At 38.8% G+C, this 26228-nt stretch overlaps 1 protein-coding gene across 1 annotated transcript; it reads left to right on the top strand.

The window, feature by feature from the left end:
• LIPM (lipase family member M) lies at nt 1-24760 on the top strand. Its single transcript, XM_056120819.1, has 9 exons — nt 1-147; nt 5494-5611; nt 13432-13630; nt 14552-14661; nt 19301-19437; nt 19580-19726; nt 21348-21419; nt 22849-22920; nt 24491-24760. Exons 1-9 carry the CDS (start codon nt 1-3, stop codon nt 24758-24760), a joined length of 1272 nt encoding a protein of 423 aa, XP_055976794.1.
• Nucleotides 24761-26228: the final 1468 nt, after the last annotated feature.

Genomic DNA, 26228 nt, shown 5'->3' with positions numbered 1-26228 from the left:
ATGTCAAAAATCTTGTCAAGAGAATGGATTATTTCACACAGAATGGTGATATGGCTTCTGATTCTGGTGGCGTATTTGTTCCAAAGAAATGTGAATTCAGGACATATGCCAACTAAAGATGTGGATCCAGAAGCCTTCATGAATGTTGTAAGTTGGGATTTTCCATAATGTTTTGGTGGGAAATTACATTTCTTGTATATTAATATTTGCATCTGGGTATTGTCTACATTATGTATTATATTTGACAATTGTAGGTAGAACCTAATCACAGGTTAGGGTCTTCTTAAGTTAAGCAATCTTGAGCAAATTGTTATTTGCTCAAGCAAATAGCAAAAACCAACATTATTTAGCATTTTATCACTCATATTCAATGTGCAAAGATTCATTACTCAATCGTTTGGGCAAGCCTATGCTCATTCTATTTCATCTGTGCTTTTAATTTTTCTTTTCTCATATAGGAAAACGTGTTAGCCCTTCCTTTTTATCACTTTTAGAACACTGTTATCCATTCTATTTTTTGTATTCTGTTCTGGATTTGTAACTCTCTTGACTGACAATAAAAGAGCCCCCAGTGAATGTTAGAAAAGAATTCTTATAAGAAATATGCACCAATGTGACAATTTTTTACTTATTGTAGATAGTTTTCTGACTATTTTCAAATTCATGGCTACCATCCATATTAGATATTGTGATGACAACTGCAAAGATGCAGTTTTACTTCATATTCATTATTGTATGCTGTTGATATGCTCATACCCGATTTTCAAATCAAGGAACTCAGATTAAAGAGATTTAAGCAATCCAAATTGGGCCACATCACTGGCAAATGATAGAACCACAATTAGGCCTAGGCCTGCCTGAACACAAACTCATAATTATAATCACTAAGCAATAACACCTCCCAGGTAAGGAGAGGCTTCTTCCAGATGAACAGGATGGTTGTGTGTAATGTTCATTCTCCATACATTTATCATAAATTTAATGCGGCTTTATGCAGTTAAACACTCTTTATATAGAAGCATCCTTTAGTGAATCTAAAACTCTGAGTAGCCAAATAAATATTCTGAATCTACATGATGGGAAGTATCTATGTTCTTCTGATCATTCCAATGATTGCTTTTTATGGATTGTCCAGACACTATGTCAGGACACTGATGTAGTTACCTTAGAAGACAACTTCTCACCCCAATAATGTCCCACACAAAGTCTTCTAAGGTGTGAGGCCAAGGAAATCCTTTATCTGTATAGAGACCCAATCTTCCTGCCCAGACATATGGAATGTAACTATCACTTAAGAATTATTTGGAGTTCAGTTTTCTAAGACTAAAAATCAATTGAATTGGATTCTGCCATTGAGCAGTTTCAGATGGAGAAGCAAAGTAAAATAGGAAATTTCTTGTATCAGTTAAATAGCATTATAATTAAAGTGGTCCAGAGTCTGAATATTTGAAGTATACTGATTAATATAGATTATAATTCATCTGCATCTTCCATTCATTTGTTTTTATAACGCACATTACTTGAATACCTGATGGGCCTCTGATACTCTGCTATGCATTTGGGAATCAAGAGTCCTGACATCATTGCAGGAAAGTTGAACAGTCATTCATTACAAAAGTGGTTATATAAGAAGGAAAGAAGGACCTAACTGATAATTCCTTAAACTGAAATCTGAAAGATGAAGAGGAGATACTTGAGATATTGGGGTTCACATTGATGGAACACATAGTGGGATTAAAAGATAAAAATGAATAATTTAAAAATACATATGCAGATACTTTGATAAGCTACCCAATAAAGGTTGGCACCTTGATGAGAAGTGCCTTATCCTTGTGAAAGTGCAGTCATGCATCACTTAATGACATACCAGAAAGATGATCCATTCATACAATATGCCCCCTATAGGCTGTACCATATTGCCTAGGTCTATATTAGTGGAATTTTCACTTTATAAAATTTACACAATGAAAAAATTATTGAACTCATTTCTCTGATCATGTCCCCAGTCATGCCCCACATTTCTCGCATCATGTCCCACATTTCTTGGATCAAGTCCCACATGATCATATCTTAGAATATGTGTTCTCAGGGGATTGCCCTGCCACAGAGACAGGGGGGATGGGGGGATGGGGGTGGGAGGGATATTATCCATGGTGGTGGAAAATGGGCACTGGTGGAGGGATGGGTATCTGATCATTGTATAATTGAAACCAAAGCACAAAAAATTGTAAATCTACAACTTTAAAAAAAATAAAATAAAATAAAGGGAAAAAAAAAGAATATGTGTTCTTATGTTTGTAAATTTTTGTCCTACTATTATCCTAAAAAACCCTCATAGGTAGTGTATTAATTATCTGTTCCTTGTATACAGTGCTCACTCACTTTTTAAAAAATTTTTATTAGTGAAACACCATGAGGTACAGTTGTAGACTTACAAATTTTTGTGCTTGGGCTTCAGTTATACATGATTGAGTGCCCATCCCTCCACCAGTACCCATTCCCTACCTCCAATGCTCCCAGCATTCCTCCCACCCTCCACCCCCGCCCTCATCCCACCCCACCCCTGTGGCAGGGCATTCCCTTTTGTTCTCCCTCTCCTTTTGGGTGCTGTGGTTTGCAAAAGAGGCATTGTCACTCACTATATTTTGGCCTTTTTCTTCTGGGTTGTCTATGTCCCTATCCCTTCTTTTTTTATTTTAATGAATCACCGTGAGATAGAGTTAACAGACTTACAAACTTTCATAATTGCCTTTCAGTCGAACAATGTTTGAATACTCATCCCTCTACCAGTGCCCATTCTCCACCACCAAGCTTCCCAGTATCTCTCCCACCACCCCCACCCCATTCTCCCAACCCCCCTAGCCCCCACCCCAGACCCCACCTCTCTGGGAAGTGCATTCCTTTTTACTCTCTCTCTCCTTTGGGGTGTTATGGTTTGCAATACAGGTACTAACGCCCATGATGGTTGGTTCACAGTCTACTTTCAGCACGCATCTACCATCACAAGCAATCCCTTCAACCATCATTTACTTAGTGGTCCCTTCTCCATCCCAGCTGCCTTTCCTTAGTTCTTTCAGTATCTCCTATTCAAGTCCGGAGACCCTGTTCGAATTCTTCTTCCAAATTAGGAGACCTAATTTGCCCAGTGCTGTTTATGGTACTCCCTCTGCTCAGAACCCCTTTATTGCTTGATTTGCTCACGTTCTTCTTTCCTTGTTGGGCCTATTTCTTAGTATGTAATTTTATTAAACACTTCTCAGCTGTCTTTATTTCTTGTGCTTCATACTCATCTCCCACAAATTGTCTGCAATTGTGGTTCTTTAAAGTTCCCAAATTAGTAACATCATTATCACCTAGCACACTATTTGAAATGTCAATACTTTGACTAATACCTCAGCAAAACTAAACCAGAAATTCTATGTCTAGTGATTTGCTTTTAATAAATTTTCTCAGTAATTTCTAATGAATTCTGAAGTTTGCAGAGCACTAATCTCTAATTTTTTAGAACTGAACACACACTTCTGAGATATAAACTCAAAAATTTCAATAATACTTATTTGACCAATTTTAAAATGTAAAAAGAAGTTCGTATCATGAAGTACTGATTTTTAAATATAAAAAGTAGTATTCATAGAGTACTTAAATGTACAAGGCAATATATCGTTAACATTAATGCATTTTTGTGTTCTTTGCAATAATTTGATGAAATATGAGTCACTGATAAACCGAACAGAAGAGTAATAAACTGAAGAATAAGGACTGGTTAATTAAATTTCTTATTATCATATGGCTTGTTCCCGTATTAACATTAGAACCAGTATTAAAACTCAAACTGTGAGGCTATTCCTTGGCCTCTCTCTTAATTATCATGCTATTTTACCTCATACATTCTCTTTTGTTTCTTTTAAAGCAATGATTAAGATAATTTTTTTCATCTTTCTCTGGGTAATGACAGTGGATAAGAATCGTGGAGATCCTTAAGAATATCTACAGCTTCATATTTTACAGAATTTTTATGTGTAGCTATACAGAAAAGGGTTTCTTTTTTTTTTTCCTTAAATTTTTATTAGTGAAACACCATGAGGTACAGTTGTAGACTTACAAATTTTTGTGCTTGGGTTTCAGTTATACAATGATCGAATACCCATCCCTCCATCAGTGCCCATTCTCCACCACCACCTGTCCCAGTATCCCTCCCACCCTCTTCCCCCCATCCCCCATCCCACTCTACCACTGTGACAGGGCATTCCCTTTTGTTATCTCTCTCCTTTAGAGTGCTGTGGTTTGCAAAAGAGATATTGAGTGGCAATCTTGTTCGGACTATAGTCTACTCTCATCATGCATTTCCCATCCTGAGAGGAACCTCCCAACACCCTTTATTTAGTGCTCCCTTCTCTGTCTGAGCTGCCTTTTCCCCTAGCATGTGCGGTTTTCCTCAAAGCCATGGAGTAATCCGCCTGGTACTTATCTCAGCTATTCTTGGGTGTTAGTCTCCTATATTGTTACTTTATGTTACCCAGATGAATGCAATCTTTCTATGTCTATTCTTCTCTTTCTGACTCATTTCACTTAGCATGATACTTTTCATGTAGTACCACTTGTATGTAAATTTCATGACTTATCATAAAAGGATTTCTTAACTTAGAAATTTCATATCTAAGTTTCTAAATTTCTAAAGCTGTGCTTCCCTGTAAATTATCTTTACAGTTATCAGATTCACAGAAAGAGCCTTGATCTAAAAATGTAAGGAACTATTGTTCCTGAATCTATAGTTTTGGAATGGGAAATATCTCTAGAAAATACAGAGTTCAATAATTCTCCTGAGCTCTCTGGGAAAAGGTATCTCATTGCCCATGACTAGAATTTTCTGATTCCTAATCAGAAGTAAGTACATCAATTTGTGTATTCAAGTATATCAAGTAATTCTGATACACTATCAGCTTTTGGAATTAGAGAACTGGTGCACTGATTCCCAACAGAGTGTGTTAGGATTTCCTAAAAGGCCTAGTCTGACAAAGCACAATTTCTGGGCCCCATCTTAAAATCCCTGGATGTAAATATATTTAAATATAAATTGATGATTAGTATTTCTAATTAGTGCCCATGCTGCTGATGCTTTGGATCCAGGACCCATACTGTGAATCATGATCCTAATCGTTCTGGTCTGGCCTCCATGTTAAAAACTAATAAAACAGAAGTTATATAGAGTTGGTTAATTTTTATTTTTATAAGATAGCATAAGCTAGGGAAAAGTAAGGAATTTATTTCTTTCCAATTTTTCTTTCTTTCTTTCTTTCTTTCCTTTTTGCTGTGGACACAGAGTCAGCAGTGCTCCCGGAAGCAAAGTACATGCTCCAGTCCTTTGAGCTTCACTGTAGTGCCAGGAACTTGCTCGTTGCAGCATTCAGACTTCTCCTTTTTTTTGTTTTGTGTCATTGAGTTCTATATAACCATATAGAATTAAACTCAAAGGAGAATATGCTTTTTCCATAGAGTGAAATCATAAGACATAAAGGTTATCTCTGTGAAGAATATGAAGTTGCAACAGAAGATGGTTATATCCTTTCTGTGAACAGAATTCCTCAAGGCTTAACACATCTTAATACGACAGGTATGACTCAGCATATATGACCCCAAGTCTTCAATCTCCCTTACAGTAATGACTTCTTGTGATTTGACTGTGTAGAGGGCAATGTATATTCTTGGAGCAGACTAGGTGCAGTTTCTCAAACCAAAAGAAGGTTTCAGTTTCCATCCATCACCACTTTCACCCATCTACGATTGTGTAAAATAAATGTACAGTGTTTACCTTTTCAAAAAGTCATTCAAGAAATGTCTGTATTTTGGGCCTTTTAGCATTCACCTACTGAAATCCTTTATTTTTTAGTATGTCTACTGATGATTTTCAGAGTCCTGCTATTTCTCCAGCGGGCCCAGTAACATTGTGAGACTTGTTACTGTGTTTGGCATATCGAATATACGTCACAGGTAGCTTGCCAGGCTCTGCAGTGCGTGCGAGATATTTTCGGTAGCTTGCCGGGCTCTCCGAGAGGGGCGGAGGAATCAAACACAGGTCAGCCGTGCTATGCACAGCAGGTAGGGCGTTTGCCTTGGATACAGCCGGCAAGGCTGACCTGAGTTTGATTAGATAAACAATGGGAAGACAGTGACAGTGACAGTGACTACTGATGATGAGCTCATTTTTGTTGGTCTTTTTCTTTTGGGGTCACATCCAGCTCTATTCAGGGCTTACTCCTGGCAAAGTGAGCAGGCATCATTCCTAGTGGCTCAGGAGACCTATTAAGTGCCAGGATCAGTGTGTGCAAGACAAACACCTTACCTGCTATAACAGATCTCTGGCCCCACGGTGATGATCTCTTGAGAAGACCACTCTAACCCCTTGCATGAAGAATGCAGATTTCACTATAGCCCCGTGCTCACTCCACATACTCTATGTTTCCATCTAAACAGTACTTTTAAATATTAAGATCTTTCCCAGATTTTTAGTGAGATCTTTACCGGGTACTATTGGGACCTGGGAAATGACTCAAAGAGGTGTAGCACATGACTGACATATGCAAGGTCTCCATTTTGATTCTGGTATCACATGGCCCCTGTACAGGCATCAGTGTCCTCCAGCACTGCCAGGCTGAGCACCAAAGTGCAAACAGGAGCATAGAACTATTAGGTCTTAACGCTGACCTAGAATTTCCAGAAGTCGGCTATGAGGTTTCTGAGCATAACCAAGATGGCCAGGTGCAGCTGAAGAATTAGGTATGATAGCTCTGTGTTTAAGCAGCAACTACATTATCTGTCATGAGTACATATAATAAGATTTCATATAGTATTTTTTCAAAGCCAGGAACAATACTAAATGCTTTTTTTCTTTGTAACTTTCATCTTATTTGACTTTCATAATAACCCCAAGAAACAACTTCTCACTGGCAGAGGTTAAGTGATTTTTCCAGAAAATCTATGTTATATCTTGTAGACCATCGTAATACCTGAATTCAAAACAAGATCCATCTGCCACTCTAGCCTAGGTGCTTAACTAGGACCAGGAAATGCTGAGAGAACGCTTCTCAGTGTTGGTGTAAAGTGTCCAGGTCTGTTTTCCCCAGTTTGCATCTGTGCATGTTTTTGAACCAATTTTTTTAGCACCAGAATGCATTGCCTTGGTGCTTTTGAATTCATCAGAAATATAAAATTATTATAGTCCTTTCAGCCCTATTTTATTTTAGTTTTCCTCCAACTGTGCTGTTCAAAGTAGCAGCCTCTTGACCCTTGTTTATGTCTAATACTTCATCCTTGCTTAATTTTCCTTATAGTGCACAAACCCAAATATATGATAGATCATTGCTTTATTTTGTTTCCTCTTAGACAAAAAACACAATGAAAATAGGGATTATACTTTTTAAAAACTATATCAGATGCCTAAAAGAGTGCAAAATGCTTGCAGGAATCATAAAACATACGAAAAAAGTGCATTTTATTTAAGTAAATTAATGGCCAGGAGAACACAAAGCTATCATTCATGATCACGATCACGATCATCCTGTTGTCTGTCGATTTCCTTGAGCAGACACCAGTAACGTCTCCTTCTTCCTAGCCCTGAGATTTTAAAAGAGCCATTTCAATGCTCTTTCAGGATTAGGAGAATGAGACCCATCATTGTTACTGGTATTTGGCATATGGAATACGACACAGGAAGTTTGCCAGACTCTGCGTGCAGGCAGGATACTTTTGGTAGCCTGCCATGTTCTCCAAAGGAAAAATAAGACAATAAGATGTTGCATGGCCGCGAAAACTATCATTAAATCCAGAAAATTCCTGGGATGTAAGAAAGTCAGTGGGAACTGGGGCAGATACTAACTCAGGGATCACCAGTCCCTCATCATGGGTGAAATTTATGTTTTCTTGAACTGTGCTTCACTCATTGCTCAAGCGTTTGGGGGTCTAGGTATTAGTCATAGACTACCCCTTCTAGTCTCATTTCCCTGACCCTGAAAGAGCCTCGAGTGTGGCACTTTCTAAAATCTCAGGGCTAAGACTCAAGGAAATTAATGAACAACAGGATGACAGTGATACAGTGATATTCCTTCTAGTAGCTGAGACTGGTTCCTAGAGTATTCATTAGCCTCCAAGAACGAAACTTCTCAGCCTTGAAGTGATGAAAAAATATTTCTTACCATCTCTTCAGAAAAAATGTCAATAAAATATATAGCAAAATAATTGACAGTGAAATATATGTGGGGCTGGAGCAATAGCACAGCGGTAGGGCATTTGCCTTGCACGCAGCCAACATGTCCGACCCGAGTTCGATTCCTCCGCCCCTCTCTGACTGAGAGCCCGGCAAGCTACCGAAAGTATCGAGCCCGCACAGCAAAGCCTGGCAAGCTCCCCGTGACGTATTTGATATGCCAAACACAGTAACATCAATTCTCACGATGGAGACGTTACTGGGCCCGCTCGAGCAAATCGATGAACAACGGGAGGACTGTGACTGTGACTGTGAAATATATGTAAGTTTGTGATGAAATTTTTTGTCCTTCTTAATTAGATAATCATTGTTGACTTCAAATATGAAATCAAGAGAGAAAAAATAGTGTTCATAAATGGAAGCTTCTAAAACTATAACCCTTACACACTCACTTGCCTATAATAAATCATAATCCATGTCTCTGTAGGGGGCTATTTGAAATTATATGTCACTTATAAGTCAGTTTGAAGATAGGTGACCTGTGTTGGTACTCAAGGGACTGTATGTGGCACCAGTAAATTGAACCAGGGTCACAGCCACCATGCCAACATGCAAGGCAAGTGCCTTAACTCTTGTACTATCTCTCCGACCCTGTCAGTTTGGTTTTTAATAGGCAAATCATAAGTACAATCCTTATTGGTAAGAGTCAAGTTGGTTCCTACCAAACGTCCGAGGATTTGCAGAAAAGAGCATTGATCCCCTTTGCTATGATCATCCCTGACATAAATGAAGTTGCCTTCTTGAGGGCTATGAGGACAAGCTCAAGGATAACTTAAAGAAAAATATAAAATAACTCAAATTGTTTCTCTTGGTCCCACATAACAATTTCAATGTTCCCTCCCCAGAGATTTAAAATGAGGCAAATGAAATTTATCTGTCTGGAGACTGAAAAGGTTTCCAGATAAAAGCTTTTGGTTCTCTAGGTCAACCGCATATGAACTCAGACTGAAAATCAGCAGACTGCTATTTTATAAGCGCTTAGGCAGCATGCTGAGGGCTTAATGCATGAAATCTCTAATTTACCCTCAAAACCTGGTGGGGTGGGCAATTGAATCTTTGTTTCAAAGTAGGAAGTCTGAAATTCAGGGAACCACTGCCTTAGAAAGTTATGCCAATCTCAGCAATAGTAACAATAAAGCTGTTTTGTAAACCAGTCTCTAATGGGTGAATACTACCTTCATGATCTATCTCTTTAATTTTTACAAGTCATAGCTAAAACATGCTTTTATTTTTTCTTCTGAAGTTGCAGGTTTGAGTTGGAGTACAAGCTTTGCATGTGGGAGGTCAGAGTTTGATCCCTGGTACCTAGTGGTTCCCAGAGTATTGCCAGGAGTGATCCCCTAGCCCTAGCCACAAATAGCTGTTGGGTATGGCCCAAACAAAAAATTGATTAAGTTCAGTATTTTAGCAATACCTATATAAATGACAATTAACTAAGGAACGAGGAAGATATTACAAAAAGCTAGGACATGCATGTGGGAATCCCATGTCCAATTACTGCTACCAGTAGCCTCAAGACCTGCCCAGTGCGGCCCAGTCTTCTCCCCCTCAAACCAGCTGAATAAATTTGAAAGATATTGTTAAGCTTATTGAACCATTCATCCACTGCTCAGCATTTGATACAAGAAAAAGGACCTTGGAGGAGCTATGGAGTATGAAGGCTTTTACACCATTGAAAAAATGGAAGTCAGACTAGACAAAAACACAGATAGAATATGACATGATAACATTGGTTTTGCAGAAGTGGAGAAACGTTTTTCTGTCAAGAACTATTTGGGTATTTATAACCTCATTTATGGGGGATATAACAAAGGCAGACAGTTGTAGACAGCTGATGAGAAGCATGTGTCTATCCTGTCTGTACCAGGGCCAGAATGCATGATTTCCTGGGCCCCATATGGCCCATGGGTGGTCTTTCTCCAACCCTGCTTTAGGGAATGATGAATTTTATCGGGAAGATGATCTAACTAGTGCAGACCAGGTGATTTCTGATTAACTGTTGAGGATTCCATCTCTGTGAGAAACAAAACTGTAATTAAACTGTTTTGATTTAGCATCATGGGGCCTAGCATAAGCAACACAATTTGGTACTTCTGGCCTTGTTTTTTCATAACTACAGGCAAACAACAAATTCTCTAACAGCAAATAATGTCATTGTGTTATAAATTTGATGAAAAATAAAAGCATCTTGGCCTACATTTTACTCATTTCCAATGACAATTTCCCAAAATCAAACCATGAAGTTAAGGAAGAACTTATTTGCCTGCTGTTATAATTGTGCTTTGCCTTAACATACCTTCACAGATACTGTCCTTTTTGCAAATTAAACTTTCATGGCAAGCCTAAGCCAAGCAAATCTGTTGGTGTCATTTGTCCAATAGTTCAGAGTATGGTACATTTTAGCAATAAGAAATTTTAAAATAAAGGTATGTTCATAGATTTTTTTAGGCGAAAAGCTATTGTACACTAATTAGCCTATAGTTTATGAAGGTCTCCAGACCTGTGGAGGGCTGGAAATGGGTTTGTGGAGTTTGTCCTCTCTTTATTCCTTGTGAAGAAACTGGGGTCCCTCTGTGAAGTGTGAGTCCAGAAGTCAAAAGAGCCAAAAGAGATGACCAGCACTGAGGGAGAAACTGGACATTCTCCTTGATAGCTGTTCCTTTGCTCTCTAGCAGTCTTTGGACTCTTTCTGCTCTACCACAACTAAGGGGGGCTATGTAATCACCAGACAACTAGGGACATCCCCCCCCAGGGGCTCTCTCTCTCCTGCGTTTGGTGGACTCGGGCCTCTTCCCTACCCAGGACAGCCAATTCCATGGGCGGACAAAGGAGGAAACGAGGGACAGGCTATTTGGTGATCAATTGTCGTTTATCCCATTCTCCCTACATGCCTGTTCCAGTCTCACTAAACTCCCCATTCTAGTCTCACACTGCCCCTCATTCCCGTCTTCTTCTTTCTCACCCACTCATCTGTCCACGCTCCATCTTGCAGCCTCGTCTCTCTCTAGTCTCTCTCCAACTCCCTGCATTGGTGGCAGATGCCACACCCTGACCTGTATCACAATCAACATATCAAAAGCCTTTCCTGATCAGGTTCAAGGGCAAAATACCACTTGGGTGATTTCTCCTCTCTTTAGTCCAGTAATTTAATTAACATCTTAATTAACATCTTAATTCTACTTCTTAATATTAATTATTTTGTATGGACACAGTAAGAGATATATTAAGCTTGTAGGACATCTCACTACAGATCTCAGACTACAGTGCTCAGGCCATATTAATCTTTCCTAACCATAGCAGTGTCTTAATCTAGATGTTACTTTTTGGATCATGACAGAATTTGTCCATGACCATGCTCTTAAGTTATAGTTAAGTATTATGGCTATTTGGTCAAGCCCATTTTGATGCCAGGGTAGGTCACAGCTTGCTCTGGGTCCATCCAGTCCCTTGTTGGGACCTTGTTTTTAAGGTGCTAGTAAATAAAGGCAACTGAGGCTTAACTTGAGAGAACAAATACCCAGGGGTGAATATTATTTGGAGTCAATTAACTCCCAAGTTACAAAAGCATAGCATTAACTGTCTTCCTGTGTCTATACAAAAAGGACATTGCTCTGAATTAACTATGCAAAGGACTTAAGGAGAAGAGAAAAGCAATATTTACAAGTTAACAGAGTCTGATTAGGAGATAGAGGTGATTCTCTGGTTGGGAAAGCAGAACACAAAGAAAGAGATTACAAATAAACACGGAGGAATGGGAGCACTGTGACAGGAGTAACCCAATAAACCTAAACTCCTTGTGGCAAGGCAGAAAGGACAAACCAACATTATCCTACAGGGGGCAACCTATGGCTCTTAGGGCTTCCTGAAGGCTCTCAGAAGCCCTGGACAGCAGTATCCTTATTTAACAGCAACAATCTTCCCAGTCTCACTTAGTTTGCCACAGTGAGCAGCTGCTCCTAGAAACCTCTCTTCGGTAGCAACGGTCTTGGCAAGTTGGTATTTCTGTCTCCTAGTTGCAGCTCTGCTGCTCCACTCCTTGTGCTCTTGCATTATACCTGCTATTGTCAGTCTCTGTCCCATCTCTCTAGTTGCTCAGAGCTGCAGTGCTCCTGCTTTGCTCTTTCTCAATCTCCCGGGTGGGGACAGCAGCAACTTCCTCCATCCTCCTTGGGCACTCTGAGCTCATTTCAGAAGCCAAAGGCAACATGACAACACTCCTTAGCTAAGTGAACTAGGCTACTTTGTTCACTCAGGCCCTTCCTACAGGCTTAGAGAGAACTCTCGTGAGAAGGGAACAAAGCCAAGACCTTTCAAAAATCTTTAAGTTAGGCACTAATACAAACAAGTTCCCAAGATCTTACCCTCAAGTCGCAAGAACCCTTGGTTTCTCCTATGCTGAGGGCTCATTGTTTTTTGCCCCACTGGGTCCATAAAAACATATGTGGTGCATCACCTATTCACAAGGACATATTCCCATCCTGGGTCCCCAAATGTGCCATCAGGCTGAGAGCCAAAGTTCTGACTGTGACTGTGTGGGAAAGAACCTAAATACTTTATCATAAGCTCCACAGTATGGGTAAAGATGATTTTTTCATGCACTGGGAAACAAATCAAAAGTCATTTGCTTTCCAGGTCAGAGTGATACAAGAGGGTTAAGGTGCTTGTCTTCAAGTGCAAACCCCACTTCAATCCCTGGCAACACATGGTCCCTAGAGCACCACTGGGGCAAACACAAAGCGGGAGTGGTCCCTGAACACTGCCATGTTATTAACCATATAAATCATACTTAAACAATATATTGATGCTTCAAGAAAACATAAGCACATATCATTATATAATAACTTGATTATTATATGTGATTATCTTCATAATTCATGAAAGTACCTAACATTCAGTGTATTTCTAGTAGTATATGAGATATCTAGACTAGTCTAATAATAGCAACCACAGATAAATTATGATGGACATTGAGATTTATTGATTCACTACGTCAGACATTAGGCAATCTACTTCAGAAGCCCTGTTTTATTTAATTATAACAAAGTTTCTACTTTCCTCTTGAGAAAATCAAGATATGAAAAATTTGGATAATTGACTATAATAACCAAGCAGGTAGATTAATCAGGATCGTAAAATAAGTGAACTAACACAATGGAATTCTCTTCTCGTAGGTCCCAGGCCTGTGGTGTTACTGCAGCATGGCCTGCTTGGTGACGCAAGCAACTGGATTTCCAACTTGCCCAACAACAGCCTGGGCTTCATTCTGGCAGATGCTGGTTTTGACGTGTGGATGGGGAACAGCCGTGGAAACACTTGGTCTCGGAAGCACAAGAGTCTCTCTGTAGAACAAGATGAGTTCTGGGCTTTCAGGTATATGAAAATCTGGAGAGTGGAGATATTCCTAGAGTCTTTGGGAGATCTGGTAAATTCTGCATCTAGGATTTGGGTACTTTACTTTGGTTGGGTTATAATAACCCAATTGCTATAAGTAATTAGTGATTATTTGGGGGAAGTAGTCAGGAAGACTGGATTCTCTGGGTAGCAAATCTGGCTAATAGGCATGAGAAGAATGGTTCTGATTATGTGATTAAGTGGAACGAGAGATAATGCAGTGGGGAGGGTGCTTACCTTGCACCCTGCTGAACAGGGTTCATTTCCTTCTGGCTTGCCATGCACCACCAGAAGTGATTCTGAGTGCAGAGACAGATGTAACCCCTGAGTATCACTGATTGTGGTCCCAAAGCAAAAAGGAAAGAAAGGAAATGAGAGAAATGAGTCCCATGTATGGGTATCCAGGCACTAACTCTTCCATGAGTGATTATAGGAATGAGTGCACCTTGGAGATAAGCAACACAGAAGGGAAACCATTAACACTTAGGGATAACAGTGAGACTAACACATCTCTTATACTATGACGAAAGGTTTTCAATGTTTTTGTTCAATTGAACTATTGACACCCAACCTGCTCTTCAAACATTCCAGCAGAGAAGGGCCCTGCAGCGTCTCTTCTGTTTTCCATATAAATGAGTCTGCAAGTCCCAGGAGGTCTCCAATGGAATGGGTCTGTGCTCAGTGAATCTTAAACAGGACAATCACTAGGTGGCAACTGTGGAAATCAGCAATTGGCCTGAGGCACTCACATACAGGTTCATTCATCTGTGTGTATTGAAAGGCAGAGTAACAAGCTGTTGGGGTCAATGATGGGGGGGGGGCTATTTGTAAAACAAAGGGGCTCCTATTATTTGTTTCTGACTATAATTTTTCATATGACTTTGTCTTTTCCCTTTGTAGTTATGATGAGATGTCTAGGTTTGACCTTCCTGCAGTCATAAACTTTATTTTGCAGAAAACGGGCCAGGAAAAGATCTATTATATCGGCTATTCACAGGGCACCACCATGGGTAGGTTCAAAGGAAAGCAGGTTTGTATGTTCAGAAGAAATAAGAGTGTGCGCTGCACAGCTCTTCCTGGGATCAATCATACTGCATTTCTTTCAAATTTTCTTCATCTTTTAATTTTACCTTATTCTCTAAGGAATCAGAGACAAAATTGAGGAAGGCCTGTGATCTGGTAGAGAGAGGAAAGATTTTTGAGTCAGACAGATGTGAATTCAAATATGGATGGACCATGTCTTAGGTAAATGTCCTTGAGAACATCATGTAACCTCTCGTGTCTCCATTTCTTTATAAAAATGAAACTGATAAGAGGTATTTGGACCATTTAATATGATAATGGGTATGGAATCACCCCATTTTTTCTTTGTTCTCTGTAGAGTTTTAGGAGCAGCTCCAAGCATGTCGTAAGCATTCAGATAGTGCAAGGAACACATGAAGCTCTAGAGTCAAAGATTGGCAGACAATAAAAGCCACCATATTGGTTGCAGAACAAATGGGGGCATTTCTGTAAAGTTTTCTTTTCCTTCAAATGCCAGTGGTTTCAAAGATTTGCTGGTGTCTTTACTTTCAGTGAGGGTATGAGAAACCTTAACTTCTGGCCCATGTAGGACACATACATAGGGAGATGGAAGTGGAGACTGTGATTACCAGCCCTAGATCATATCAAAACTAGTCATAAAAGTGTGCTAAGCTTAGATAAGATCAAAGGAAAGACAGGAAAGATGTGAGGTGTATCACAGTAGAAGGATCTCTACAGGTGCTTGACTTTCACTCAGAGTCAAACCCAAAGTTCAAGGCCAGAGGAAGAAGGTGACATTCTAAGATGCCAGGTGGGTGCTCACTTACTGAAACAAATAGTTAGAGATAGAGACAAGACTTATTCTTGGTATTATGGGAATTTAAAGTCTTATGAACAATTTGACTTTTTCCCCTTCTCTCTTATCTGTGTCTTAACATCTTTATATCATCACAGTTTTTACTATCATAATAACTTTCTTTTATGCACTTCTACCATGATGTATTCGATATGCCAAAAACAGTAACAAGTGTCACAATGGAGACATTACTGGGTCTGTTAGCACAAATTGATGAACAATGGGAGGACAGTGACAGTGACAGTGACTGCTACCATTATATGTATATGTATATGTATATGTATATATTATTTTGCTTCACACCTGAACAAAAATTGCATCTCTGTTTGACAGCTAGAGAAATTGCAATTTTTCAAAACATCTTACTCACAGTTTCTTGCCTAGTGAGTGAATAGCAAAGCCAGGACTCATGAACTCAAAGCACATACTGCATAAGCAAGGTATAGTTAGGTTCTTATTTTTGACAATTAAACTCATGGATTTCTTTACTTCCTCAATATTTTTATCTTCATTTCCACAGTTTAGGGAATTTTTTTTGTTTTGTTTTAGATTTTGCTTTTTGGGCCATACTCAGTGGTACTCAGGCTTACTCCTGGCTCTGCACTCAGGGATCACTCCTGGCAGCATCAGGAGATTATTTGTGGTGCCCAGCATAGAGCCAGGATTGTCCTTTAGCATAGAAAGAACCCTACCCACTGTATTGTCACTCCAGTTTCAATTTTGGGAACTACTACGTTGTTATTTCATAGGAATAGGTATTATATGAAGTGCATTGCCATATTTAAAGCACTGTAAATTTAGGTCAATAGTGAGAATATCTAAGTTAGAATTTATTTCACTCATTTCTGTTGTTCCCTTCATTCAGCAATATAATCCAGTGGGTTTCTGATACCTCAGCAGGTTACCCAGTCACTTTGGTACCAATACTGAATCAGTAATTAGCCCCAATTCTATATTTGACTTTGACTCAATTCTGCAAAAATTCATTATGATTATCAAATATCAGCAAACCACAAATTAACTTTTTGTTAGCTATTTTTCTCCTTATAGACGTTCCCAAACATATTCAGTCTACCCACTTTTCCAAAAGAAAAAATTACTATTGCCAACCAAAATCTACCTTCCTTAAACAAAGTGGCCCAACTGCACCCTAAGCTACAACTGTCTCCCAACTATGATGCCTTGAGGGGTGGGGTGAGGGTAGCAGAATTGTCCATTTTGGAAACAGCTGAGTAGAGTGGCCATTTACTTCTTCTGAAATTTCTCAGGTTTAGGATCTGTTTTTAAAGAGAGGGATAGTGAAATACTCGCTCTGAGGAATTTTGAAAAAAGAAAAAAGCAACCAATGGAGGAGTCAGTTCAACGTTTGTATAAATATGATAGAAAATTCTCAGAGACCAAATCACAGGCCTCCCAAATGCCAGTCTTGTCTACGGAGGGAGTTTGAGACTGAGCAAACCTGACTGGCAGAGACCAAAAGAATGTTCCTGCAGCCCAGGTCCACTGATTTTATTTAGAGGGTTATATAGGCTGTTTAACACAGAGGATTAACATGACTCCAGGCAGGATTAACACAACAAAATCATGAACTACTTATTTTTAATTCTCTCCATTTTCTCTTAATTTGTATCTGTCTATTTCTGTTGGGGAAATTCTGACATTTTGTAGACCATCATGTTCTCGGAGACTTTTTTTAAAATAGAACTTTCCCAGAAATCATTATGATCTCGACTGACAAAGATATTCTTTCAAAAACAAAACTGAATTGTGAATTGATTCTAGTGTTTGAATGACTGTTAGAACTAAGGGCAAAGGGCCAGAGCGATTGTACGATTGTATGAAGGGTAGGGCATTTGCCTTGCAGGCAGCTAACACAAGTTCCATCCCCAGCATCCCATCCCATATGATCCCCCAAGCACTGCCAGAAGTAATTCCTGCATGCAGAGCCAGGAGTAACTCCTAAGCACTGCTGGATGTGACCCCCCCCCCAAAAAAAAACAAAGAAAAGAGAACTAAGGGCATAAGTTTATTCCATTTATGTTTAATTGATGCCCTATAGTGAATGAAAGGAGACCGACTTTTTAGATTTTACTTTTGAATCTTTCTATGCTATTGATGCATTCAGGCAATGCTAGCTTATGCCATGAACTTCTAGGAAAGAGACTGGGACATCACATCTGTTTCTAAGCCAATACCTTTGCATTTCTTACTCCTCTATGCTCCTTTTTCTCCAATTATTCAATATGACACATAGACAAAGATAGTATGCTGAAGCTAATAGCTATTTTGAAGAAAGGACGAGCATAGTAGTCAACCATGAAGCTATTAATGCAGAGAACTTGAAATTGCTTGATGCACTGAAAAGTGGTTGGCAGAAATCATCTAAAGTTCTCAGGTCTTAATATTTGTGGGAGTTTTTTTCCCAATATTAAGCTGGGCAGTAGTGTTATAGATTTTAATATATTTCCATCCCAACTTCACTGATGATGCAGTGGGAAGAGGTAATAGCAGGTCACTCTTAGGAATTAGGCTGCAAACCTAATCCCACAACGGGAAATGCAGACAAAGAATCAGTCTCTCTCTTAGTACTTATCTTCTTGAGACTAGAGATAAGTCACATGATCTGGTATTACCTGCTCCCCCAAAAAATATCTCCTCAGAGAGAGAGGGAATATTCAGACCCTTTTGAAATAGGCACAGGGTATTTGAAATACAATGATCGTGTGATTATATTCTGACCCTACAAATCAGCCTTTTTCTTGTCCAAAATCTTCACAGAAATTGTCCTTGTAGAGAGGCAATTAAGTGAATTTTTCTATATTGTGGAAACAAAAACTGAGACACAGGGCCAGAAGGATAGTACTGGTATTAAGGCATTTTCTTTGCATAACGCCAATCCTGGTTTGATGCTTAGTACCACATATGATTCTTAAACACTCCTGGGGACGAAATCCTAAGAACAGATATGAAAATACCCTCCAAGCACCACCAAGTATGGCCCAATAACTCTAAACTAAAGAAACTAAATCACAGAATGATTTACCAGTATCCCAGACATTTGTCTACAACAAGAATAACCTGGAATCCTGTTTACTAGACAACTTGCCTATTAACTTATTACAATAGGGGTCCCGGAAAAGTTAGAGTCTAGAAAAGCAAGAAAAATCTACTCTCTCAATACTCATAATGCCAGAGCATATAGTTGCTACCATAAGGTAAAGGTAAAGGTAAAGGCCCTCCTGTTGATCGTCGATTTGCTCAAGCGGGCCCAGTAATGTCTCCATTGGAGACTTTGTTGTTACTGTGTTTGGCATATTGAATACTCTCGGTAGCTTGCCGGGCTCTCCGATTGCTACAGGTTGGTTTTTCTAGTCCTCAATTTCTCTCATTATAGAGATTTATTAAAAAATACCTCATAAGCACCTGAGCATTAAATGAGGCAAGATTCATGAGAATTATATGAGACAAGAAAATTATATGAGGCATGCAAACTACAGAAATGCCTCGCAATAATTATATCTCAAAATCTCTATTGTTAGACTTAATTGAATATATCAGTGAAAATCAGCCACTGGAAAGTAAATGTATTAGGCATCTTAAAAAATACAAAGAAATTTTTGTTGCTGATAATTTTCCTTATAGGAGTTTATCATCCCATACAAGAGCTAAGACACAGACTTATACTGAAGTGTTTTGATGAAAGTAAACTAAGCATTTCATGTGGTCTACAGTGTTCAATATTCACATCGAAATTTTTTTTATCTTTATAGGCTTTATAGCATTTTCTACCATGCCAGAGCTGGCTCAGAAAATCAAAATGAATTTTGCTTTAGCACCAATAGCCACTGTTAAATATGCAAAAAGCCCTGGGACCAAATTTTTGCTGCTGCCTGATATGATGATTAAGGTAGATGTTTTCTTGAATAATTCTCTACTCACAGAAAAGAGTCTTCCAGCCCTGTTTTCTAGGACACGTTTTTACATGAGAACCACTTATTTTTTTTTTTTTTACTGTAATGTAATTGCAATTCTACCTCATATTTTTACAGGGATTGTTTGGCAAAAAAGAATTTCTGTACCAGACCAGATTTCTCAGACAGTTTGTTATTTACTTGTGTGGCCAGGTAATTCTGGATCAGATTTGTAGCAATATCATGTTACTTCTTGGAGGATTTAATGCAAACAACATGAACATGGTAAGTGGAAACCTGTTAAATTCTCAATTTCCCAAAGCAAACCTAGGAATTCCTCTTTCTCTGAGGCTGAGCTAGTTTCACTGAAGATCTGGAAAAATATGATCCTAGTGATTCAGTGATTCACTTTTCTCCAAATCATAATAATATACAGAAAAATACCAAATATGGACTGAGATAAACTTGTCATGCAAACAGTGCCAGATTTTTGATGGAAGTCTTTTGTTTGTGGGGAAAGGAGGTTGGGCCTTGTTTTGCATTGCTTAGGGGTTATTTTTGGCTCTGTGATCAGAAGTGACCCCTGGCAGTGCTCTGAGGACCACATGTGGTGCCAGGGACCAAACCAGACTGAGCAGCATGCAAGGCAGGCACCTAAATCCCTGTACTACCTCTCAGGCCTGATAGATGGAAGAGGTCTGAAAGTAGCTTAGCGACAGTCAGATAACAGTTTTTAAAAGGTGATTACAGCCTAATAATCAAAAGAGAATAGCTGTGCATCATTCATGACCACCTTCCACGTAGGTTCTTTTGGTTTATAGCTTCACTCTCCCAGGATGTTCATGGCTAACACTTGGTGGGTATCACCATGTAGGCTCCCCCAAAGTCCCCCTCAAATAGGAGTGAGTATTCAGAATGATCTGGGATGAAGCTCTTGTGTTAACTTAGAAAAAGAAAGGAAAGGAAAAGGGATATATTTTTTACAAAAATTCCAATGGAAGTCTCAGTTGATCCCACAAGAATTTGTGACATTGAGGTGACCCTTCAGAGCTGTTCAGATTAGGTTGTGAGGCCTGGAGCTTTCCCCCCACATATCAACCATCATTTATTGCCGACCAGAGCAGAGACAGGAGAGGCCTCGAGTCTGGCAGGATCTCAACCTGGGACAGCCCCCCAAAAGACGTCACCATGGATTATCCCCAGTCACTTGACGAAAGCATCTTCAATTCCTGAAGATTTGTTCTTTCTTATTAATGATGTAATCAATAACTACCGTTTGATGAAGATTTATGGTATGTCAGGCTAATATATTCCCTTTTGTATCAAGCCAAGTTATTGCTTTCCTTCCCCCACTACCCCTCCCTTTTTTTTTTTTTTTTTTTGTTATTGTGCTTGGTGCAGTATCCTTGATCACCCACTAGGTGGCCCTGCAGCAGAAGTCACATTTACCCAGACACCACAACAGCTGTCCGGTACTGGCATTCAGCACTGTGAATCTATCCTTACACACAGAGCTCTAATACTGAGCCACATTTCTGGGGCCCCTAGGAGACAGCTGTTACCTATATCCCCACTTCACAGAAAAAAATTATGATATGTATTGTTCTAAACAACTCTCCCTAATTATTCCCCTCAAGATTAGATGGCAGAGATAGGATTTGAATACTGTTCCAAATCTAGAGCTCTTGTCTTTAACTAATCAAACAAATTTTTAAAGAGTTCAGGTTTACAATAAGACTTAGCTCTCTTCAGATGAAAAATACAGCTGGAACTATGTCAGTATTTTAAATTTATGAATGCCACTGTTTTGTGAACAATTAATTAATTTTATTGTGATTCCATTACTTGGTCTAACACCATAAAGATTTGTAAACCTTGATGATTTAACACTCATGCTTTGTTACAGAGCCGAGCAAATGTCTATGTTGCTCATACACCCGCTGGCACATCTGTGCAAAATATCCTCCACTGGAGTCAGGTAAGAATGTCCCATTCATGATCTTTGCTAAGCATTTTTGTCTACTTTTTCTGGAATAGTACTGGATGCACTTTGATAGTGTATTTGTTACTTCACACTTATCCCAACATACAATGTGATCCTGTATTGCACCTATGAATTTAACAGAAAATATTAAAACTCTGAAGGAGATGGAAAAAGGATTTTTCTTCCCAGTGATATCTTTAGAGAATTTTAAAATGTAAATTCAGGGGCTGGAGTGATAGCACAGCAGGTAGGGCGTTTGCCTTGCATGCAGCCAACCCGAGTTCGATTCCCAGAATCCCATATTGTCCCCTGAGTACCGCCAGGAGTAATTCCTGAGTGCACAGCCAGGAGTAACCCCTGAGCATCGCCGGGTGTGACCCCCCCCCAAAAAATTAAAATGTAAATTCATATGGGGCAAGTAAGACTTTTCTTTGTCTCTAGCCACCTAGGAAGTGAAGCTAGAGATCTTCTTTGCACATTCTACAGAAATGTGGTTAAGTAACAAAGTAAAGGCTAGGGCACGACCCAAGTACCCAAGGAGTTCCTCACAGGAGTTCTTTGTACTACAAACCTTTCTCACAGTCCCAGGAATCCACCCACCATCTGAGCTGACTTTAAGGGCAGTGCAGTGGATCTGAGGTAAAGTATTCGGAACTGTTCCAAGGACAATGTGATTGCTAACTGTTCCTCTACCCTATGAGGAAGAACAGACTCTAACACTGCTCATGCAGGCGATAGTACACAGTAAACTTTATTAGTTGTGGGTAGAAAGAAGGATGGAGAAAAGGACAAAGAACTAGTGTGTAACTAACTTTAGAGTCTCATCTACTAAACTTACTATTTTTTAAAGGAATGAGGTTCTTAATTAAAGGAGAACATTTTAATAGGTCTGATGACATCCCTAAATCATGTATCTTGATCTTACTTATATTCTAACAACTAAGAACTGAGTCCAGTTGTTCTTCAGAGGTCATTGTTACATTGGGGGTGATGTGGGGAGCAGGAAGAGCATGTGTGTGTGTGTGTGTGAGAGAGAGAGAGAGAGAGAGAGAGAGAGACGGGGGGGAAGGAAAGGAAAAGAGAGATGATGTGATCTTGGTTATTTTCAGAATCTCCCACATGGGAGAGCTTTCCCATTATGGACCATAGAATTGTGTGAAATACCCATATGCTCAGTCTACTACATGGATGCACTTCCCAGAGTTGTCTGACATGGTGAACAAATATTTCCTTAGCACATGCACTTTTCCCCTGAAAGGCCTTATTCTGGCCTTTGTACCTTTGTTAAAGCTAAAAGGGGGAGCAGTGCAGAATTTGAGTCCCACTTCCTTCCCCGGTGCTTGTGTGGCAGTGCCTCCCTGCCTCCCTCCACAATTATCCAGGGACACATTTGAATATCCTATCAATTTCTGCTTTCTTTCAGGCAGTGAATTCTGGAGAACTTCGAGGATTTGACTGGGGGAGTGAGACCAAAAACCTGGAGAAAAGTAATCAGGTAAGAGAACCACGGAAATGCTGTGTCATTTTGTAGCAGGAAAAAAATTGTTAAATGGCAGTTAAGAATTACTGTGTTAGTCTTGAATCAGCTTGTCGGATCATGACTGCCTGATTTTTGACACTGTAGATCTCAATTTCCTTATCCTTAAAATAAAAATGGTTGAATTAACAAATCCTTAAGAGTTCCCCCAGGTCTTTCTTTACTGGATCTTTGATTTGAATGTAAAAATGTGGGGGGAAAGTCTAATACATTATTCAAGAAAAATGGGTAGTCTGTATTGAATGAATTACATTTTAAAATAAAAATGAATTACATTTTAAAATAAAAATCATGGTGATCAGAGTGGCTATTATGCTATTCTGAGTAAAATCTTCACTAAAGTTGATTGATTAGCTGTTTTATAGATATAAACAAATATCAACCATACATAAGGCCATGTAGACAGAGGCAACATCGCACTTAGCATCTGCTGGGGAAGGAAGTGGAACTCACATCCTGTGACTGCTCCTCCATTCCGCCTTAACATAATCTTCCCTAGAGTGCACATCAACAGAAAAAACTAAGAAATCAATACATTTTGGTACCTTGTATAGAAAACTCAAAATCTAATAGCTAACTCTAAAGAAGTATCACCTTCTTCTTCTTGGTTTTTCATCACCATTTTTCTAAAACATCTTTGAGAAGGTATTCCAAAATTAAGATAGTTGTAATTTTTCTACATTTGATAAATTGATTTTTACAAGACATCAAGGTCTGAAAGTGAGACCCAAAAATACTTGTGAAACAAAGAGAAAACACACTACATATCAAGAGGTGAATTAGTAGAATTACAGAACTTTAAGAGATAAAGCCTGACACAATTAATTATTTTCATGGATAAGATGGGTAGTTGTATTTAAATAAAGGTCATTCTTGAGAATTAGGAATACTAGGTACCCTTTTTTGGGGTGATGGGAATTGGAGCAGGAATATATTTCTTACTTTCTTTTGGTTCAACTACCTGAGTTTCAGTGCCATCGATTTTTCTTTGTTTTTCAGAGACACACTCAAGCTGGTCCTTACCAGATGCTTTCACCATCATTAAGTTTCTATGGAAACTAGAGGGCTTCTGGCTCTGTTCCATTTTCTTGCCTCTCTCTGTTAAATAACTCCAAATTTGACCTCAATAAATGTTCATTAAATTATCTTTTAAAGGGGACTGAAACATTATCTTTCAGAGACAATATGTCTCAAAATTATTAATGGAAAAATTGGATATTACAAATTGTTAAAGTACTAGGAAATTTACATGTTTTTGTAACTACTTCAATACTAACTTAATCTGGTATGTTATTACAGGTAGCACTCCAATTTCACAGGTTCAAAAAACAGAGTCAATGAGTTCAAATAGTTTTATGTAACTTCATAAAGGAACTGGAACAGAAACTCTTAATGCAATTTCATACGGGTCTAGTGCCCAGACATTTTTTATAACAACATGAGACTTCTTTACTGCATTTATTCAAAATGTAACTACGGGTAGGAAGTCAAAATATCCTCTAAAGTTAAAACCATTCCTTTCCTCTAGCCAACTCCTGTTAGGTACAGAGTCAGTGATATGATGGTTCCTACAGCAATGTGGACGGGAGGTCAGGACTGGCTTTCCAACCCAGAAGATGTGAAAACTCTACTCTCTGAAGTGACCAACCTCATCTACCATAAGAACATTCCTGAATGGGCTCATGTGGATTTCATCTGGGGTTTGGATGCTCCTCATCGTATGTACAATGAAATCATACATCTGATAAAACAGGAGGCCAACCTCACTGAGGGGACATGCAAGATCACATTATTCTAAAGCCATGAAAACTGACTAACCTCGTGAAAAGGTTCATGAACTGGAGTCCAAGAATGGAAAATTTTAAGAAATACTTCTAGAATTGGAAAATTTGTCATATGAGTAGAAGACCTGTGATGAAGGTCAAAGATATAGTATATGTCCTTGAACTTTCCTATATTGGGCACTAAGACTGACTTTTTTCTAGTTAATTAAGATATTCGATGAACATATATATAAAGATTTTATGTACTATCATATACTCTCATATACTCTGTCAGCTTGAAGAATAGGTTTATCTGACAGAAATTATCCATATAGTCTCTACATTATTCAGATAAATCTCTTAAAAACCTTTTGTTTTCATGTCATATTTTTTGAGCCATAAAGTAAATCAATACATTTGAACAGACAGAGTTCGTGACTCTGTGAATTGTTGTTGACTTTCACAAAATAAGCTAGAAAATTTCCACTTGTTGCCATGGTAACACTACCTCAGAAAGCCCAGTTGCTTTAACAACACCAAAAAAAATAAAATCAATGCACAGTATGGATGAAACATATATTTAAAACCTTTAGAAATAAGCCTAAGTGTTATAGCTCAGGATCAGAGAAGATGAATTTATAGGCTATGTATGAGATTTCTAATATATGCATTATGCATTGCACAAAGCATGATTGTTCATTTCAATGCCTAGATTTGAGTCCCAGCTTGTTTAAGATTTTACAGCCTGTTGTTAGGAGACATAATGGCTAGAAACCTCTGACACAGTTTTTTCACTCCAAAAATTAAAAGTCAAGAAGAAAATTTTATAATGTCATCAGCGTAGCACTGTAGCACTGTCCTCCCGTTGTTCATTGATTTGCTCGAGTGGGCCCAGTAACATCTCCATTGTGAGACTTGTTGTTACTGTGTATGGCATATCGAATACATCCCGGGTAGCTTGCCAGGTTTTCCCATGAAGGAGAGATACTCTCAGTAGCTTGCTGGGCTCTCTGAGAGGAGCAGAGGAATCGAACTCTGGTCCGCTGGATTGGCCACGTGCAAGGCAAACGCTCTACCCACTGTGCTATTGCTCCCCCCTTTACTCCTTTATCTTGACAAAGTTACTATTACACAATCACATCAACTCATGCATGAACCTTGATTTATTTTTTTAAGAAAACCTCCTGCATTCCACAGTTTTTAACATGACTTGCAAATTACATGAATTATAATACAATTAATGAGTTACAGTTACAATAGTCCAAATTCTGAAACCAAACTGAAGCTACACTGATGTATGATATTCACCTGGGTAGTTTTTTTTCATCCTTCAAAGTAACTTAATAATTTGTTTCAGTGAAAAAGCAAAACTGGAATGACATATTAAGAGATTTTTAGGATTTCAAAATCTGTAACTGAGTGTGACTACTTCCCTACCACCACATGTACCTAGTTCAATAAATACTGTACTCAATTCAATAAATATTCCAGGATTTCTTTCCA

Source organism: Sorex fumeus, unplaced genomic scaffold (assembly GCF_029834395.1).
Source record: "Sorex fumeus unplaced genomic scaffold, SorFum_2.1 ptg000043l, whole genome shotgun sequence".
Taxonomy (NCBI): domain Eukaryota; kingdom Metazoa; phylum Chordata; class Mammalia; order Eulipotyphla; family Soricidae; genus Sorex; species Sorex fumeus.
Note: the sequence above shows the minus strand (reverse complement) of the source record. Positions and strands in the feature narration are given on the sequence as shown.